This window comes from Chiloscyllium punctatum, chromosome 18 (assembly GCF_047496795.1).
Source record: "Chiloscyllium punctatum isolate Juve2018m chromosome 18, sChiPun1.3, whole genome shotgun sequence".
Taxonomy (NCBI): domain Eukaryota; kingdom Metazoa; phylum Chordata; class Chondrichthyes; order Orectolobiformes; family Hemiscylliidae; genus Chiloscyllium; species Chiloscyllium punctatum.
In genome coordinates this window covers 83,959,768-83,975,806 of record NC_092756.1, presented here as the reverse complement: position 1 = coordinate 83,975,806, position 16,039 = coordinate 83,959,768, and the positions used below count along the sequence as shown (strand labels likewise).

At 42.2% G+C, this 16,039-nt stretch overlaps 1 protein-coding gene across 2 annotated transcripts; it reads right to left on the bottom strand.

The window, feature by feature from the left end:
• Positions 1-8,188: 8,188 nt before the first annotated feature.
• On the bottom strand, positions 8,189-11,901 carry LOC140489260 (mitochondrial ribosome and complex I assembly factor AltMIEF1-like). Of its 2 annotated transcripts, none has more exons than XM_072588625.1 (2): positions 11,821-11,901; positions 8,189-8,468 (listed from the first exon to the last, which is right to left on the bottom strand). In XM_072588625.1, exon 2 carries the CDS (start codon positions 8,399-8,401, stop codon positions 8,189-8,191), a length of 213 nt encoding a protein of 70 aa, XP_072444726.1. In that variant the 5' UTR covers positions 8,402-8,468; positions 11,821-11,901. The 2 variants fall into 2 exon arrangements, with proteins under 2 accessions (XP_072444726.1, XP_072444727.1); XM_072588626.1 differs by lacking the exon at positions 11,821-11,901 and adding an exon at positions 11,161-11,528.
• Positions 11,902-16,039: the final 4,138 nt, after the last annotated feature.

The window sequence follows — 16,039 nt, the reverse complement described above, 5'->3', positions numbered from 1 at the left end:
TTTAAAGACTTGTAACAACTGCCCCTCTGTTGTCTCTTTTACAAATAAATGATCCATTCACTCTTTCCTGACTGACTCTCAATTACAGTAATCACTTTTTGTACATACCCAGTGCCCCTGTATCCTATTCATAATTGGAGGACCAGAACTGTTTGCAGTTTGTCTAACCCAAGTTCAGTACAAGTTTAATTCAACATTGTGTTCCTAAATTTAGTGAGTTATATCTACATACTCCTAGATCCTTCTGCTTCCCATTTAACTTTACCAAAGTGAGTGTCTTCCTTATTCTTCTTAACAAAATTTATCACCTTACATCACGTTAACATTTATTTGACATTAACAAACTTGCATAATGTGCCTGTAATGTGTTTCTGTATTATCTTGCAATCCTCCTCCATATTAACTATTCCCTCCAATTTTTAGTTACATCTACAAGTTTTGAAATTGTGCTCCAGAATCCAAATCGCTGGTCCCAGGACTGATCCTAATGGAACACCACTTCCCATCTTTTGCCAGTAGCTGAATGACTACCTGTGGGCTTGTCCCGTTATCCAATGCCTCACTCCACGTGTTGTCACAAGAACATGAGTAACGTTTGTAATGTGAAAGAGTTAATGGGTGGTGTGGGGGAGGGGAGGGAGCAATGAAGGCCACAAACTTCTGCCACTGATGGTTAACATTGATGAACTCAAGTAAATGAATGTGTGATCTTGTACACATGATTGGGAAAGATTGTTGAGCTCACTTAAGAAAGTCCACAGGATAATGTAAGGATGAACAGACCATGAGGTTCAAATGGTCTATGTCAGTCTTTACAGATCATAAGATTCCCCTCTCCCTTGTACCCATACCCCTCTGTTCACTTCTCTCTCAGCAAAACATCTAGACACGTCAACTCTGGCTGCTTTGGTGCTGAACCAGCATTCTAGCAAATTTAGAAACTTCTATTTTATTGATAATAATTTAAAGTCTGTCAGTGATTGAAGCCCAGAAAATGTGTTAGCTTTGATTAGTCAATGGGTGCTGAACATTCTTCAGACATGACAGCAGGCCTGTCTCAATAGAATGCTATGCTCTGGGTTAGGGAGGGGAAACCTGTCTGGGAGCTTACTCCTCCTTGTTGTCTAACAATACCTTGAAATGTCATAGGTTGGATATGAATCTGTAATGACTGGATGTTTGGTGAATCTACAAACTGTCGGAAATAACTTGCATTTATGTCGCACCGAATATAACCATGGATGTCTGAAAGTGCTACAGCTGATAACAGTGACTACACTCCTAAATATTTTATGACCAAGGAAACATGGCAGTCTCTTTGTGCACCATAAACTCTGCAAAACGCAACATGATAATGGCTGGATAATCCATTTCAGTGATATTGGTTGAGGAATGAACACTAGGCAGAATAATCACATGTATAGATAGGGTTAATGGTAGTTGCATTTTCCCCGGGATAGGGGATTTCAAGATTAGGGGGCACATTTTAAAGGTGAGAGGAGAGAGAGATTTAAAAGAGATAGATGGGGCAAATTGTTTACACAGAAGGTGGTTCGTGCATGAAATGAACTTCCTGAGAAAGTGGTGCATGTGGGTGCAATTACAACACTTAAAAGATATTTGGATAAGTACATGAATAGGTAAGATTCAGAAGGATATAGTTCAGGAGCAGGCAGGTGGAATTAGTTTAGTTTGGGATTATGTTTGGCATGGACTGGTTGGAGCGAAGGGTCTGTTTCCATGCTATATGACTGTCCAACATGATTGAAAGAAAAGAGTTTCTGTCATGGCTGCTCCAGATTTATTCAATTAGTAAATAGATTTTAAATTCCTCAGCTGCTTAATGAACTAAAAGGCTAGTCTCTGCATTGATGACAAATTAACTACTGATATCATAAAAACCTACCTGGTTCACTCAGGTCCCTTTGGGAAGGAAATTTGCTATCCTTATATAAATTAGTCTAAACCAGAGTCCAGACCCACAACAAAGCAATCATCCTTGAACTGCCTTTTGAAATGACTCCGCAAGCCACTCCAGGAGATTCAAGAGGTGGTAACTCACTATCATCTCCTCATTAATGGGAGGAGGAGTTTACTGAAGAAGGATATCAGGAGGGCAGAAAGGGGGCATGAGATAGCCTTGGCTGAGAAGATTAGGGTGAATCCAAAGGGGTTGTTTAAGTCTCACAAACTTGAAGAAGTAACAAAGAGAATTGATGAGGGCAGAGCAGTGGACGTGATCTATCTGGACTTCAGTAAGGCGTTCAACAAGATTCCCCATGGGAGACTGGTTAGCAAGGTTAGATCTCATGGAATACAGGGAGAACTAGTCTTCTGGATATCGAACTGGCTCAAAGGTGCTGGAGGGTTGTTTTTCAGACCGGAGGCCTGTGACCAGTAGATGCCACAAGGATTGGTGCTAGGTCCACTACTTTTTGTCATTTATATAAATGATTTGGATGTGAGCATATGAGGTATAGTTAGTAAGTTTGCAGATGTCACCAAAATTGGAGGTGTAGTGGATAGTGAAGGTTACCTCCGATTTACAACGGCATCTTGGTCAGATGGGCCAATGGGCTGAGAGGTGGCGGTTGGAGTTTAATTCAGATAAATGCGAGTCCCTGCATTTTGGGAAAGCAAATCTTTGCAGGACTTATACACTTAATGGTAAGGTCCTAGGGAATGTTGCTGAACAAAGAGACCTTGGAGTGCAGGTTCATAGCTCCTTTAGAGTAGGATAGTGAAGAAGGCATTTGGTATGCTTTCCTTTATTGGTCAGAGTATTGAGTACAGAGGTTAGGAGGTCATGTTGCAGTTCAGAAAAGATTTACAAGGATGTTGCCAGGGCTGGAGGATTTGAGCTATAGGGAGAGGCTGAATAGACTGGGGCTGTTTTCCCTGGAGCGTCGGAGGCTGAGGGGTGACCTTATAGATTTATAAAATCATGAGGGGGTATGGATAGGATATATAGACAAAGTCTTTTCCCTGGAGCAGGAGAGTCCAGAACTAGAGGGCATAGATTTAGGGTGAGCGGGGAAAAATATAAAATAACCTAAGGGGTAACCTTCTCACACAGAGGGTGGTACGTGTATGGAATCAGCTGCCAGAAGAGGTGGTGGAGGCTGGTACGATTGCAACATTTAAAAGGCATATGAATGGGTATATGAAACGGAAAGGTTTGGAGGGATATGGGCCAGGTGCTAGCAGGTGGGACTAGATTGGGTTGGGATATCTGCTCGGCATGGACGAGTTTCCGTGACTCTTTATTAAAGGAAAAAGAATAATTCAAGAGAGAGAGAATAGGACTCCTTAAGGACCAAAGTAGACGTGTGTGTGGAACCGAAGGAGTTGGGCGAAGTCCTCAATGAATATTTTTCCTCTGAGTTTACTGTGGAGAAAAACATGAAGACTTGAGAACTTTGGGAAGTTAGTGGCGATATCTTGGGGACAGTCCAGATCACGGTAGAGGAGGTATTGGACGTATTAGAATGTATGAAGGTAGATAAATCTCCTGGTCATGACCAGATAAAGCCAAGAACGCTGCAAGAGGCTAGAGAAGAAATTACAGGAACCCTGGCTGATATTTTTGAATCATTGTTAGCCACGAGTGAGATCCTGGAAGACTGGAGGGTAGCGAATGTTGTGCCCTTATTCAAGAAGGACTGCAAAGAAAACCCTGAGTACTATAAACAAGTAGGCCTAACACTTGTGGTAGGTAAGTTACTTGAGAAGATTCTGCATTTAGAAAGACAGAGTTTGATTAGGAGTAGCCAGCATGGCTTTCTGTGAGATCATGCCTCACAAATTTGTTCTTTGAAGAAGTGATCAGGGAGGCTGATGAGGGCAGGGGTAGAAGTAGTCTATGTTGATTTCAGTCAGGCCTTTTATAAGGTTACGTATGATAGGCTGCTCTGCAAGGTTAGATTGCATGGAATCCAGGCATGCTGGCAAATTAAATCCACAATTGGCTTGAAGGTAGGAGGCAGAGGATAATAGTGGAAGGATACTTGTTGGACTGGAAGCCTATGACGGTGAAGTGCCTCAGGGATCGGTGCTGGGCCAATTATTGTTTGTTATCTATATTAATGATTTGGATGAGAATGTACAAGGCATGATTAGTAAGTTTGCAGATGACACTAACATACACGGTATTGTGGACAGTGAGGAAAATTGCAGCTGGACCTTAATCAGCTGGGGAAGTAGGCCAAGAAATGGCAAATTGAGTTTAATATAGATAAGTGTGAGAACTTGCATTTGGGAAAAGTCAAATAGAGTTAGAGTCATTGAGATGTACAGCATGGAAACAGATTCTTCAGTCCAACTTGTCCATGCCCACCAGATATTCCAACCTAATCTGGTCCCATTTGCCAGCACTTGGCCCATATCCCTCTAAACCCTTCCTATTCATATACCCATCCAGATGCTTTTTAAATGTTGCAATTTTCCAGCCTCCACCACTTCCTCTGGTAGCTCATTCCATAAATGCACCACCCTCTACATGAAAAAGTTAGATCCCTTTTATGTCTTTCCCCTCTCACCCTAAACTTAAGCCCTCTAGTTCTACACTCCCCCACCCCAGGGAAAAGACTTTGTCTATTTATCCTATCCATGTCCCTCATGATTTTATAAACTTCTATAAGGTCACCCCTTCGATGCTGCAGGGAAAACAACCCCAGTCTAATCAGCCTCTCCCTAAAGCTCAAAAATTAAGGTAGGAGTTTCTTGGTAAATGGTAGGGCCTTAAGAGACCTTGGAGTTCAGGTGCATGTTTCTCTGAAAGTGGAATCACAGGTCAACAGGGCAGTGAAGAACACTTTTGGCCTTTGTCAGCCAGAGCACAGAGTATTGGGAAGTTATGTTGCAGTTGTTCAAGATATTGGTGAGGCTGTACTTGGAGTATTGTGTTCTGTTTTGATCAGCTTGTTATAGGAAGGATGTTATTAAACTGGAAAGAGTGCAGAAGAAATTTACAAGGATGTTGACAGAACTCAGCGGTCTGAGTTACTGGGAGAAGTTGAACAAGCTAGGACTTTTTTCTTTAGAATGTAGGAATTGGGGGGCTCTTATTGGCGTGGAGAAGGTCATGAACGGCATGGATAGGCTAAATCGAGGACGAGAGGGCATCAGCGTAAAGTTAGAGGGGAAAGAATAAAAGGGAACCTGATGGGCAACTTTTTTTACACAGAGGGTGGCACACATAGGGAGTGAGCTGCCAGCAGAAATGGTTGAGGTAAGTACAGTAACAACATTTAAAAAGCATTTGAACAAATTTTTTAAAAATTCATTTGTGGGACTTTGGGCTGGCCAGCATTGATAGCCCATCCCTATTTGCCTTTGAGAAGGTGGTGGTGAGCTGCCTTCTTGAATCGATGCAGTGCACTTGCTGTGGGACAAATACGTGGATAGGAAAGGTTTGGAAGGGTATGGGCCAAGTCCAGAGAAATGGAGTTAGCATAGATGGACATATTGGTTGGCATGGACCATACAGTCATAGAGACGTACTGTATAGAAACAGACCCTTCGGTCCAACCCGTCCATGCCGACCTTTGGGCCAAAGGGCTTGTCGCTATGCTGTTGGACTCTATGATTCAAAGAAATGTTAGGCTTGACCATCTTCCCTAAACAAATGAAGACAAAATTGAGGTGTACACCTTTTGCCTTAATGTCAGTCTATAATTGAACATTACTGTCGTGTACAAGTTGCTACTTGCTTGGTCTCATTCTATAAAGCCAAATGCAATTGGACCTACTTATAGTTTCATCAGTCTGCAATTGCACTTTCAGATGATGACAACTTTGAACCTCTAGCTCGCTATTGTTCACAACCTTCAGTGTCCATTTCCAGAAAACGTATAATCTCAGTCTTTGTCCACATTAAATTCTATTTGGCCCAACACCCTCCTCCCCACCCATCTACATTACAGCACCGTCAGTGCACCTGTACTACATGGACAATAGTGGTTCAAGCTGGCAGCTCTTAAGGGCAACTAAGGACGGACAATAAATACTGGCCTACCCAGTGATGCCTACAACTTGCAAGTGAACAATCTAACTGAATGTTAGGACAGGTTGAAGGAACGGAATGGCCTACGTTTGCTCCAATAACTCGCAGACATGAGCTAGGAAACAGTCAGAGTTCCTTCGATTGTAAAATGCCCAGCAGTCTACTGGAAGGTTTTCTTAAGCCATTTTGTACTGGAACCAACACTTCACTTGGCTGTGATGGCTGAGCAAGGCTGTGTGGGCTATGTGGGAGGTATGACAAACTTTTCTGCACATGTAGAACTTTACCTCATCACTTCAAACAACAAACAAAAAGTATTTAAAAACATGCACTTCAAATAAATCATTGGAATCTAGGCATGACATATACTATTCAAAAAACTTGTATTTCTTTATCACATGATACTTTGCAGATGTTCCCTACAAAGAACTATAAAACTGTGTAGCTAACAAATTGTTAAGATGAATCAGGTCTTAATTTGTAAGAATTATCATAAATTTACAGATCACAACATGCTGATCACGTTATTAAAGACAAACCTATGCAGAGAGAGAAAGAGAGAGAGAGAGTGAACTAAACCCAGGTAAATTATTTACTCATGCCTCTCTTGAAAGTGCTGAGTCACACTGGCTTATGTCTCCATTACAGCTGATCAAAGCTCTGGAGGAAACTCATGACTGTCTTTTCTCATTAAGCCACGATTATGGACCATAAGGTGCAGGAGCAGAATTAGGCTATTCGACCCATCAAGTCTGATCCACCATTCGGCCATGGCTGATATATTTTGCAACCCCCATTCTCCTGTCTTCTCCCCATAACCCTTGATCCCCTTAACAATCAAGGATCTCTGTCTCAAATATGTTCAATGACTTGGCCTCCACAGTCCTCTGCAGCAATAAGCTCCATAGAATTTCTTCAGCCAGAAGATGGTTAGTCTTTCTCATCTCAGTTCTCAATGGTCATCTCATCACTCTGAGGCTGCACCCTCTGGTCCTAGTGTCTCCTTCCAGTGGAAACATTTTCTCCATGTCCACACTATCCAGGCCCCAGGAATAATTTTTGTAAGCCTTCTCTGGACCCTCTCCAATGCCAGCATATCCTTCCTTTCGTACGGGGTCCAAAACTGCTCATAGTATTCCAAATATAGTCTGACCAGAGCCTTATATAGCCTCAGTAGTACATCTCTTCTTTTGTATTCTAGCCCTCTTGAAATTAATGCTAATATTGCATCTTCCTTCCTCACCACTAACTGAACCTGTATGTTAAACTTAAATCCCTTTGTGCTTCAGATGTTTGCAATCTTTCTCCGTTTAGAAAATAATCATCAAGTTCAGGGATCAAAGCTCAAATTTTTGATTGAATAGGTTAAGTTCCTAAAAGTTCTTGGGATTTTAAATAAAATACAAAGAAAAACAGCAATTCCCCAACTGAACCTGCTGCTCCTCATCCTACAAGCAGCCAAGCAGTCTCAATCTCAATTACTTATTTTCTTTTTACTGATCATGCATATATTTATCGTTGTAAAAGGTTTTTAACATGATGTGTTCAGACAGTCTTTATAAGTAAAATGAAGGAAATCAATGTGAAATCAGCCCAACAACAGGCCAGGAAAACGGAGCTGAGCAGCCTGATAGTTGCTCAAAGCATGTGACTTCTAGTTCAGCAAACTCCATTCAGCTTCAGGAAAAAAATTAGAGGGAGCGTAGGGCCTGGGTGAGGAAGCTGTGAAACAGTGAAAAAGACCTAGACTGTTTTGTTAGAAAGGAGCTATCCAATCCTCTCTGAAAGCCACAACTGAACCTGCCATCACTACATTCTCTGGCAATGCAGTTCAGATCCCATCATTTGCTACGTTAAAATGATTTCATGTCAGCACTGGGTCTTTTGACAGTCACCTTATGAATATCATGCAGAATTTCTAATTAGAGTTACTCAATAGTGATGAGCAAAGGGAACCTTACTGTGGTGTCTCAGTACCTAGTATACTGTGGTTAATCATGTAACTCCCACCTACACCTCAATTAAACCAAATGTAAAACTTTCCAGTCTGTAAGACAATCCATTTTCCACTGTGGCCCTACAGAATGTCTAACCAAAAGATTTTAAGAAACAAAACAGTGGCAATAATTACTTTTAAAAAAGACATACCCAGAAGTGTGAAAATAGGCGTGTTTTGGCCCGAGATTAAACCAGACCTCCGAGCTTGTTCTCGAGAAAATAGATGCCTTTCTCCAGTTGCTTAACTTTCTCTTCCTCACTGGTAAGGTGCTGATTCTTTCTGAACTCCCTTCTGATGAATGTGTAGTAGTAATCTCGGTCAGTGTACTGGAGATTGCGTCCCTCACGCAGGAGAGCCCGATAAAGATTCAACACTGCTACACGTGACCAGGTCGCCATGACAAGAAATATCTAGCAGGAAAACTGGCACTGTTCCCCAATCAATGTGAAGTTATTGTTGCCATACCTGAGGGAAAAAAAAAAGAAAAATTGTTTTCTCTCAACAGCTCAGATCAATATAATAGAACGCACAGCACAGAAACTGGCCAGTTGGTCCAAATGGCCTATGCTGGGGTCCCTCAAACCTACTAGGCAAAAGTGAGGACTGCAGATACTGGAAAGCAGAGTTTAGATCAGAGTGGTGCTGAAAAAGCACAGCAGGTCAGGCAGCATCCGAGGAGTAGGAAAATCAATGATTTTCTTGACCCTCAAACCTACTTTGCCTGATCAAAATGTTCCCTTTCTTTCCTACATCAAACTTTCCTTAAAGGCATCCATCTAATTCACCCTCAAGTATAGTATTTGCTAGTACGTTCCACATTCTGACTGCTTGCAATAAAGTTTCCATTGAATGTCTTATTAAAAATTACCATATGTTTATGCCCTCCAGTATTGGACTTGCCCACAAGTGGAAACATCTTTCCTATATTGACCTTGAAAAATCCCTTCATACCTCTCACAGGTCACTACCCCAAATACTCTTGTCTAAAATAAAGAGCTGCAGCCTGTTCAGTCCTTCCTGAAAGATAGAAGCTCTCCATTCTGATATTATCACAGGAAATCTTTACCCACACCTTCGTCAATGCCTCCCTTTTTTTGAAATATTCTGACAAATTTGAAAACAATTTTCATTATCAGTAAATATCTTGGGTATACTGGTATTCCACTTTAAAGTACTATTTGCATGGCTAACAACTGCTACAAGAACCAGAGGTGATAAAATTTATTTGTAATTCAGTGAATATGATAATCTGGAATTCATTGCTTGAAAGTGAGCAGAATTAGCACTACCTAAAACTCCCACTGTCAACACTCTGTATGGATATCAATATTGTCAAAGAGTAGTTTTCTTAGTTGTACACAACTTAAGTACTCGATGGAAAAATTTTAGGTGAGAGGAGAATGATTTAAAAAGGGACCGAAGGGGTAACTTTTTCCATACAGAGGGCAGTTCATATGTGTCATGAACTGCCAGAGGAAGTGACAGGTACAGTCACAACATTTAAAAGACATTTGAACAGGTACACGAATACGAAAGGTTTAGAGGGATTTGGGTCAAATCCAGGCAAGTGGGACTAGTTTAGTTTGGGAAACTTGATTGGCATGGACAAGATCTGTTGCTGTGCTGCATGACTTCATGTTTCTATAGTGGAAGCAGATTCGATAATACTTTCAAAAGAGAATTGTAGAAATACACAAAACAGAAAAGAAGTTGCAGAAGAGTGAAATTAATTTGATAGCTTTCGTCAAAGCAGCAGCACTGGTACAACTGACTGAATGGCCTCCTATCCCACAGTTATCATTCTATAATGATGTGAAATTTTAACACAGACTTCCTGCCAGGCAGCTTTCTTTTCTCTCTGCTTTGGTGGTCATGTGAGACAACATGTTCACTCCATACCAGGCTGGGCGACAAATGGCTGCAAGTGTGCCACATGGTAATAGGATTGGTAATCAGAGATTACTTTCATAGGTACAAAGTACACTGGCAAAAGCATTAAGGTGCAATTCTTATAACCCTCTTGTGATGCATTGATAATGCCCCCAACCCCTAGACCGAGATGCTCGTTCGAGTCCCACCCGCCCTCGAGGTACGTAATAACATTTCTGAACAAGCTCATTAGAAAAAATAGGTTAAATTTTTTTTTTAAATAAAAATTTAACATACATTTCTTACACAATAGTTCCTCTTACAATGATTTGTTGGCAATATCCACAACATCAGAACACCGTTCTCCTAATCCTCTATCTCAATGCCATAATCCTGTTTTCTCCCCATATCTCGGTCTAAAAATGTATCAATCTTTTTCCTTGAATGCATACAATAATTTGATCTCCACAGCTTTCTGTGGTAGAAAATCCACAGTTTTAGTATCCTTAAGTGAAGATAATTTTCCTCATCTCTGTACTAAATTGGAGGGGCCAGTGTTGGACTGGGGTGTACAAAGTTAAAAATCACACAGCAGCAGGTTATAGTCCAGCAGGTTTATTTGGAAGCACTAGCTTTCAGAGCACTGCTTCTTCATCAGGTGGTTGAAGGAGCAGCGCTCCAAAAGCCAGTGCTTCCAAATAAACCTGTTGGACTATAACCTGGTGTTGTGTGATTTTTAACTGTCCTAAATGGCCTACTCTATATTAGAGACCATGACCCCCTATTCTAGAATAAGTGAGATAAGTGAGAGATAAGTGAGGGATAAGCTTGTTCCTGGATAAGACAGAATAAGATGCAGTGGGGAAAGAGAAGAGAACAGAACATAATCCCATTTGCACACTTTTTCACATCTTAAGATGTTTCAACACCAATCAAATCAAGCCAGTACATATGCCTTTAACAAAATCTCATCTTTCTCAGTCTGGGGCTCTCCAAACTGAAATAGATGAGTAGATTTTTCCATCAGATGGCAGGTACATTTCCTGCATTATCTTATCTCTGTAAATTCAGATCTCTCACTTAAACTGTTAGTTTTCCTCGAGGACAATCTCCTCACTGCCCTTACTTACCGTACACATTTTACTTTTATAACCTCTATTTCATTTACAGACTGTTCAACACATTCAGCTTCAAACAGACATAGAAATGTCCTGCAAATTTAGCAAAAGATTGATGATTTGAGGCACATCTGCAAATAGGCAACAGCTCCAAAACAAAAACTACATACCTTAACATGACTCATAACTTTTGACCTTGGTCCAGAAAGAGTTATAGCTTCACAGAAGGAAAACAAAGTGGATCACTCGCCCTTTCACTTCACAAAGGTTAAATGACCGATTGGCTGCAGGCATTACAGCCTTGTCAGGGTCACAAATATCTCAAACATGAGTTGTTCGTTAAGCCAAAGGCTGAATTGACAAGGCCCCTCTAACTATTGCCCTGGGCTTTGATGTGTGTCAATGTGAGCTTGGAAAAACTCAGAGTGGGAATCAGAATCTTAAACAAATGGACGTGAGACGATGAAAGGGGTGAAACTTCATTAACAACGAACAGGTCGCGTTTTTTTTTAATATAAAATATAAAAGTTGCCCAGAATGTGGCCCTCAGGCATAGGATATCCCGTCCTCCCAGACCGATGATTGGTCGCCGGCTTCACGGTGCCGTTCCCTGATTGGCCTTAACCTTTGTCAATCATCTGCCCAGCGGGCCAATGGGATTGACGGTGGAGGAGATCCCCCCACCCCCACCCCCATCCCCATCCCCATCCCCATTTCATAGCCGCTCGGTGTTTTATGACGAGCGACCACCCGATGCCGACAGGCCTGACCGGATTCCGGTGCCTGAACCGCAAAACGAGGACAGATAATGTGAACATTTTATCTTTTACCTTTCGGCATTTGTCCGCTCCCAGTTTCCGCGGACGGACAATATGGCATCGTGCAATCCCCGCAATTACTTCCGGGTCACGTCTTACGTCACAGCGTGGGGCATACAAGGGGGTGTGGTCAGCCTTTGCGGTCAATCAAACTGAAGGCTCTGGTTCTAACGGCAGTAGCTCTCTGCAACCACACCACAATGCACTATCCATGGCTACGTCTCTGTCTCTCTTTCCTAGGGCAGGGAATATACAGGGTAACTCCATGCTAAAACAAAGCAAAGAACTTAGTGGGTGGCATGGTGGCACAGTGGGTTAGCACTGCTGCCTCACAGCGCCAGAGACCCAGGTTCAATTCCCGCCTTAGGCGACTCTCTGTGTGGAGTTTGCACATTCTCCCCGTGTCTGTATGGGTTTCCTCCGGGTGCTCCGGTTTCCTCCCACAATCCAAAAATGTGCAGGTTAGGTGAATTGACCATGCTAAATTGTCTGTAGTATTAGGTGAAGGGGTAAATGTAGGAGTATTGGTCTGGGTGGTATACGCTTCGGCGAGTCAGTGTGGACTTGTTGGGCCGAAGGGCCTGTTTCCCCACTGTAAGTAATCTAATCTAACAGCAAATGCTGGAAAGCTGAATCAAAAATGGAAATGGTTAGAGAAATTCAGCAAATGGGGCACCATCTGTGGGAGAGGGAAAGCGGAGTTAACATTTTGAGTCCAGTGACTCCTTTTCAGCTCTCTGGCATTCACAGGTCTTTGTTTTATTTTAGTGCAAGTGACCCTGTGCACTCACTCCTCCAAAAAAGAGTGATATGCAAGTAGACATGGAGAACCTGCAGATGAACCGTGTAGGCTGAAAATCTGGAACAAAAGCAGAAATTGCCCCAGAAATTCAGCAGGTCTGGCAGCATCTGTGGAGAGAGAAATTCGAGCTAATATTTCGAGTCCAGTGACCCTTGTTCCAAAGACAGTGGCTCTCTGCAATCACCCTGCAGGGGGTTTTCCATGGCTACCTACACGCCTCTGCTTTCTGGATGAAACAGTACACAGGATCTTGTCCACACTAAATAAACCAAACAAATGTGGATATGATTTGGAGATGCCGGTGTTGGTTTGGGGTGTACAGTTAAAAATCACACAACATCAGGTTATAGTCCAACAGGTTTAATTGGAAGCACTAGCTTTCGGAGCGTCGCTCTATCATCAGGTGGTTGTGGAGGACACAATTATTGGACAATAACCTGGTGTTGTGTGATTTTTAAAAATGTAGATATGGCTGCATCTGTGGAGAAAAAACAGAATTAATGTTTCAAGCACAGTACCCTTCTTTACAACTCTAGATGCTGCTCGACCTGCTGATTTTCTGGGGAAATTTCTATTTTTGTTTGTCAGTCTACATTAGGTCAGTTTGCTAGCATCATTATAGCCTTTACACCACAGAGTAGGTCGTTGGTTAGATCAGTTGACTGAACAACTGAGCAATGCAAAATGATGCCAACAACGTGGACTCAACGCTGAGCTGAGGTTACCATGAAGGACTTTCCTTAATTTTTTCCCCTTTCCTGAGACGTGGGTGACCCTCAGGTTAAACCACCACCAGTCTCTTTCTCTCTCTAATGAGACAGAAGCCCCATTATTCAGTAGGACTGTTGTGACTGTACTTTTACCTGTAGAGGTTTGTGGGTTCAAGCCCCAATCCACAAAAATTGAGGAAATAAAACAAGGGCGTTTTGATTGAGGGATCTCTCCATGAAAGATTTAAATTCTGTAATATTATTCGTAAAGAGCTAGGGTTTAAAAGATAAATGAGGATTTGACCTCTGTATTCCATTTTCCTTACATTCTCCACTCTCCCTCAGCTGTTAGCTTTGCTTTCAGCAGAATGGTCCCATTATCTCTTTTTCACACTTCCACCTAATTCTCTATCTCTCTTTCACTACAATTATAAGTGTCCTTGTGATTTCCTCTGGGCACCCACACAATCTGTCCCATTTGCACCTCCCTCTGTATACAGCATAAAAAGCACCATTTTCCAGTTTGTTTCACTTCCAAAGAAGAGTCATACTGTACTCAGATCATGAACTCTGTTTCTGTGTTCACAGATGCTGCCAGATGCTGTATTCCTCTTGCTCTTTCTGTTTTTATTTCAGAACCGTGGTATTTTTCTCCTAGTCAAATGTTCATCCAGGCTGCTGCTGAGTGCCAAATAGTGTACCAATGTCTGTAAGATTCAACCAATTTTAAACCAATTTAATGCTGCATTAACTTGGGAAAAATTAATCAAATAGAGCCAGAGAGAGAGAGTAAAACTGAGTGAATCAAACAAAATAATATGACTACCACCATAGCAATATGGTGGTAACAGGGAAGACCGTGGAGGAACAATGGCGGATATTTCTGCGTATAATGCAGAAGTTTCAGGATCAGTTCATTCCTAAAAGGAAGAAAGATCCCAGGAGGAGACATGGGCGGCCGTGGCTGACGAGGGAAGTAAAGAAACATATAAAGTTAAAAGAGAAAAAGTATAACTTAGCGAAGATAAGTGGGAAAACTGAGGACTGGGAAGCTTTTAAAGAACAACAGAGGATTAGTAAGAAGGAAATACGCAGAGAAAAAATGAGGTACGAAGGTAAACTGGCCAAGAATATAAAGGAGGATAGTAAAAGCTTTTTTAGGTATGTCCAAGGCAAAAAAATGGTTAGGACAAAAATTGGGCCCTTGAAGACAGAAACAGGGGAATATATTACTGGGAACAAAGAAATGGCAGAGGAATTAAATGGGTACTTCAGATCTGTGTTCACTGGGGAAGACACAAGCAATCTCCCTGAGGTAACAGTGGCTGAAGGACCTGAACTTAAGGGAATTTATATTTGCCAGGATTTGGTGTTGGAGAGACTGTTAGGTCTGAAGGTTGATAAGTCTCTGGGACCTGATGGCCTTCATCCCAGGGTACTGAAGGAGGTGGCTCGGGAAATCGTGGATGCCGTGGTGATTATTTTCCAGAGTTCAATAGAATCGGGGTCGGTTCCTGAGGATTGGAGGGCGGCTAATGTTGTGCCACATTTTAAGAAGGGTGGGCGGGAGAAAGCAGGAAATTATAGACCAGTTAGTCTGACCTCAGTGGTGGGAAAGATGCTGGAGTCTATTATAAAGGATGAAATTACGGCACATCTGGATAATAGTAACAGGATAGGATAGAGTCAGCATGGATTTATGAAGGGGAAATCATGCTTGACTAATCTTCTTGAATTTTTTGAGGATGTAACTCGGAAGATGGACGAGGGAGATCCAGTGGATGTAGTGTACCTGGACTTTCAGAAAGCTTTTGATAAAGTCCCACACAAGAGGTTAGTGAGTAAAATTAGGGCGCACTGTATTGGGGGCAAAGTACTAGATTGGATAGAGAATTGGTTGGCTAATAGGAAACAAAGGGTAGTGATTAACGGCTCCATTTTGGAATGGCAGGCAGTGACCAGTGGGGTACCGCAGGGATCCGTGCTGGGACCGCAGCTTTTTACAATATATGTAAATGATATAGAAGATGGTATCAGCAATAACATTAGCAAATTTGCTGATGATACAAAGCTGGGTGGTAGGGTGAAATGTGATGAGGATGTTAGGAGATTACAGGGTGACCTGGACAAGTTAGGTGAGTGGGCAGATGCATGGCAGATGCAGTTTAATGTGAATAAATGTCTGGTTATCCACTTTGGTGGCAAGAACAGGAAGGCAGATTACTACCTCAATGGTATCAAATTAGGTAAAGGGGCTGTTCAGAGAGATCTGGATGTTCTTGTCCACCAGTCAATGAAGGCAAGCATGCAGGTACAGCAGGTCGTGAAGAAGGCTAATAGCATGCTGGCCTTCATAACAAGAGGAATTGAGTATAGAAGCAAAGAGGTGCTTCTGCAGCTGTACAGGGCCCTGGTGAGACCACACCTGGAGTACTGTGTACAGTTCTGGTCTCCAAATTTGAGGAAAGACATTCTGGCTATTGAGGGAGTGCAGCGTAGGTTCACGAGGTCAATTCCTGTAATGGCAGGATTGCCTTACACGGAAAGACTGAAGCGACTGGGCTTGTATACCCTTGAGTTTAGAAGACTGAGAGGGGATCTGATTGAAACGTATAGGATTATGAAAGGATTGGACACTCTGGCAGGAGGGAACATATTTCCGCTGATGGGGGAGTGCCGAACCAGAGGACACAACTTAAAAATACGGGGTAGACCATTT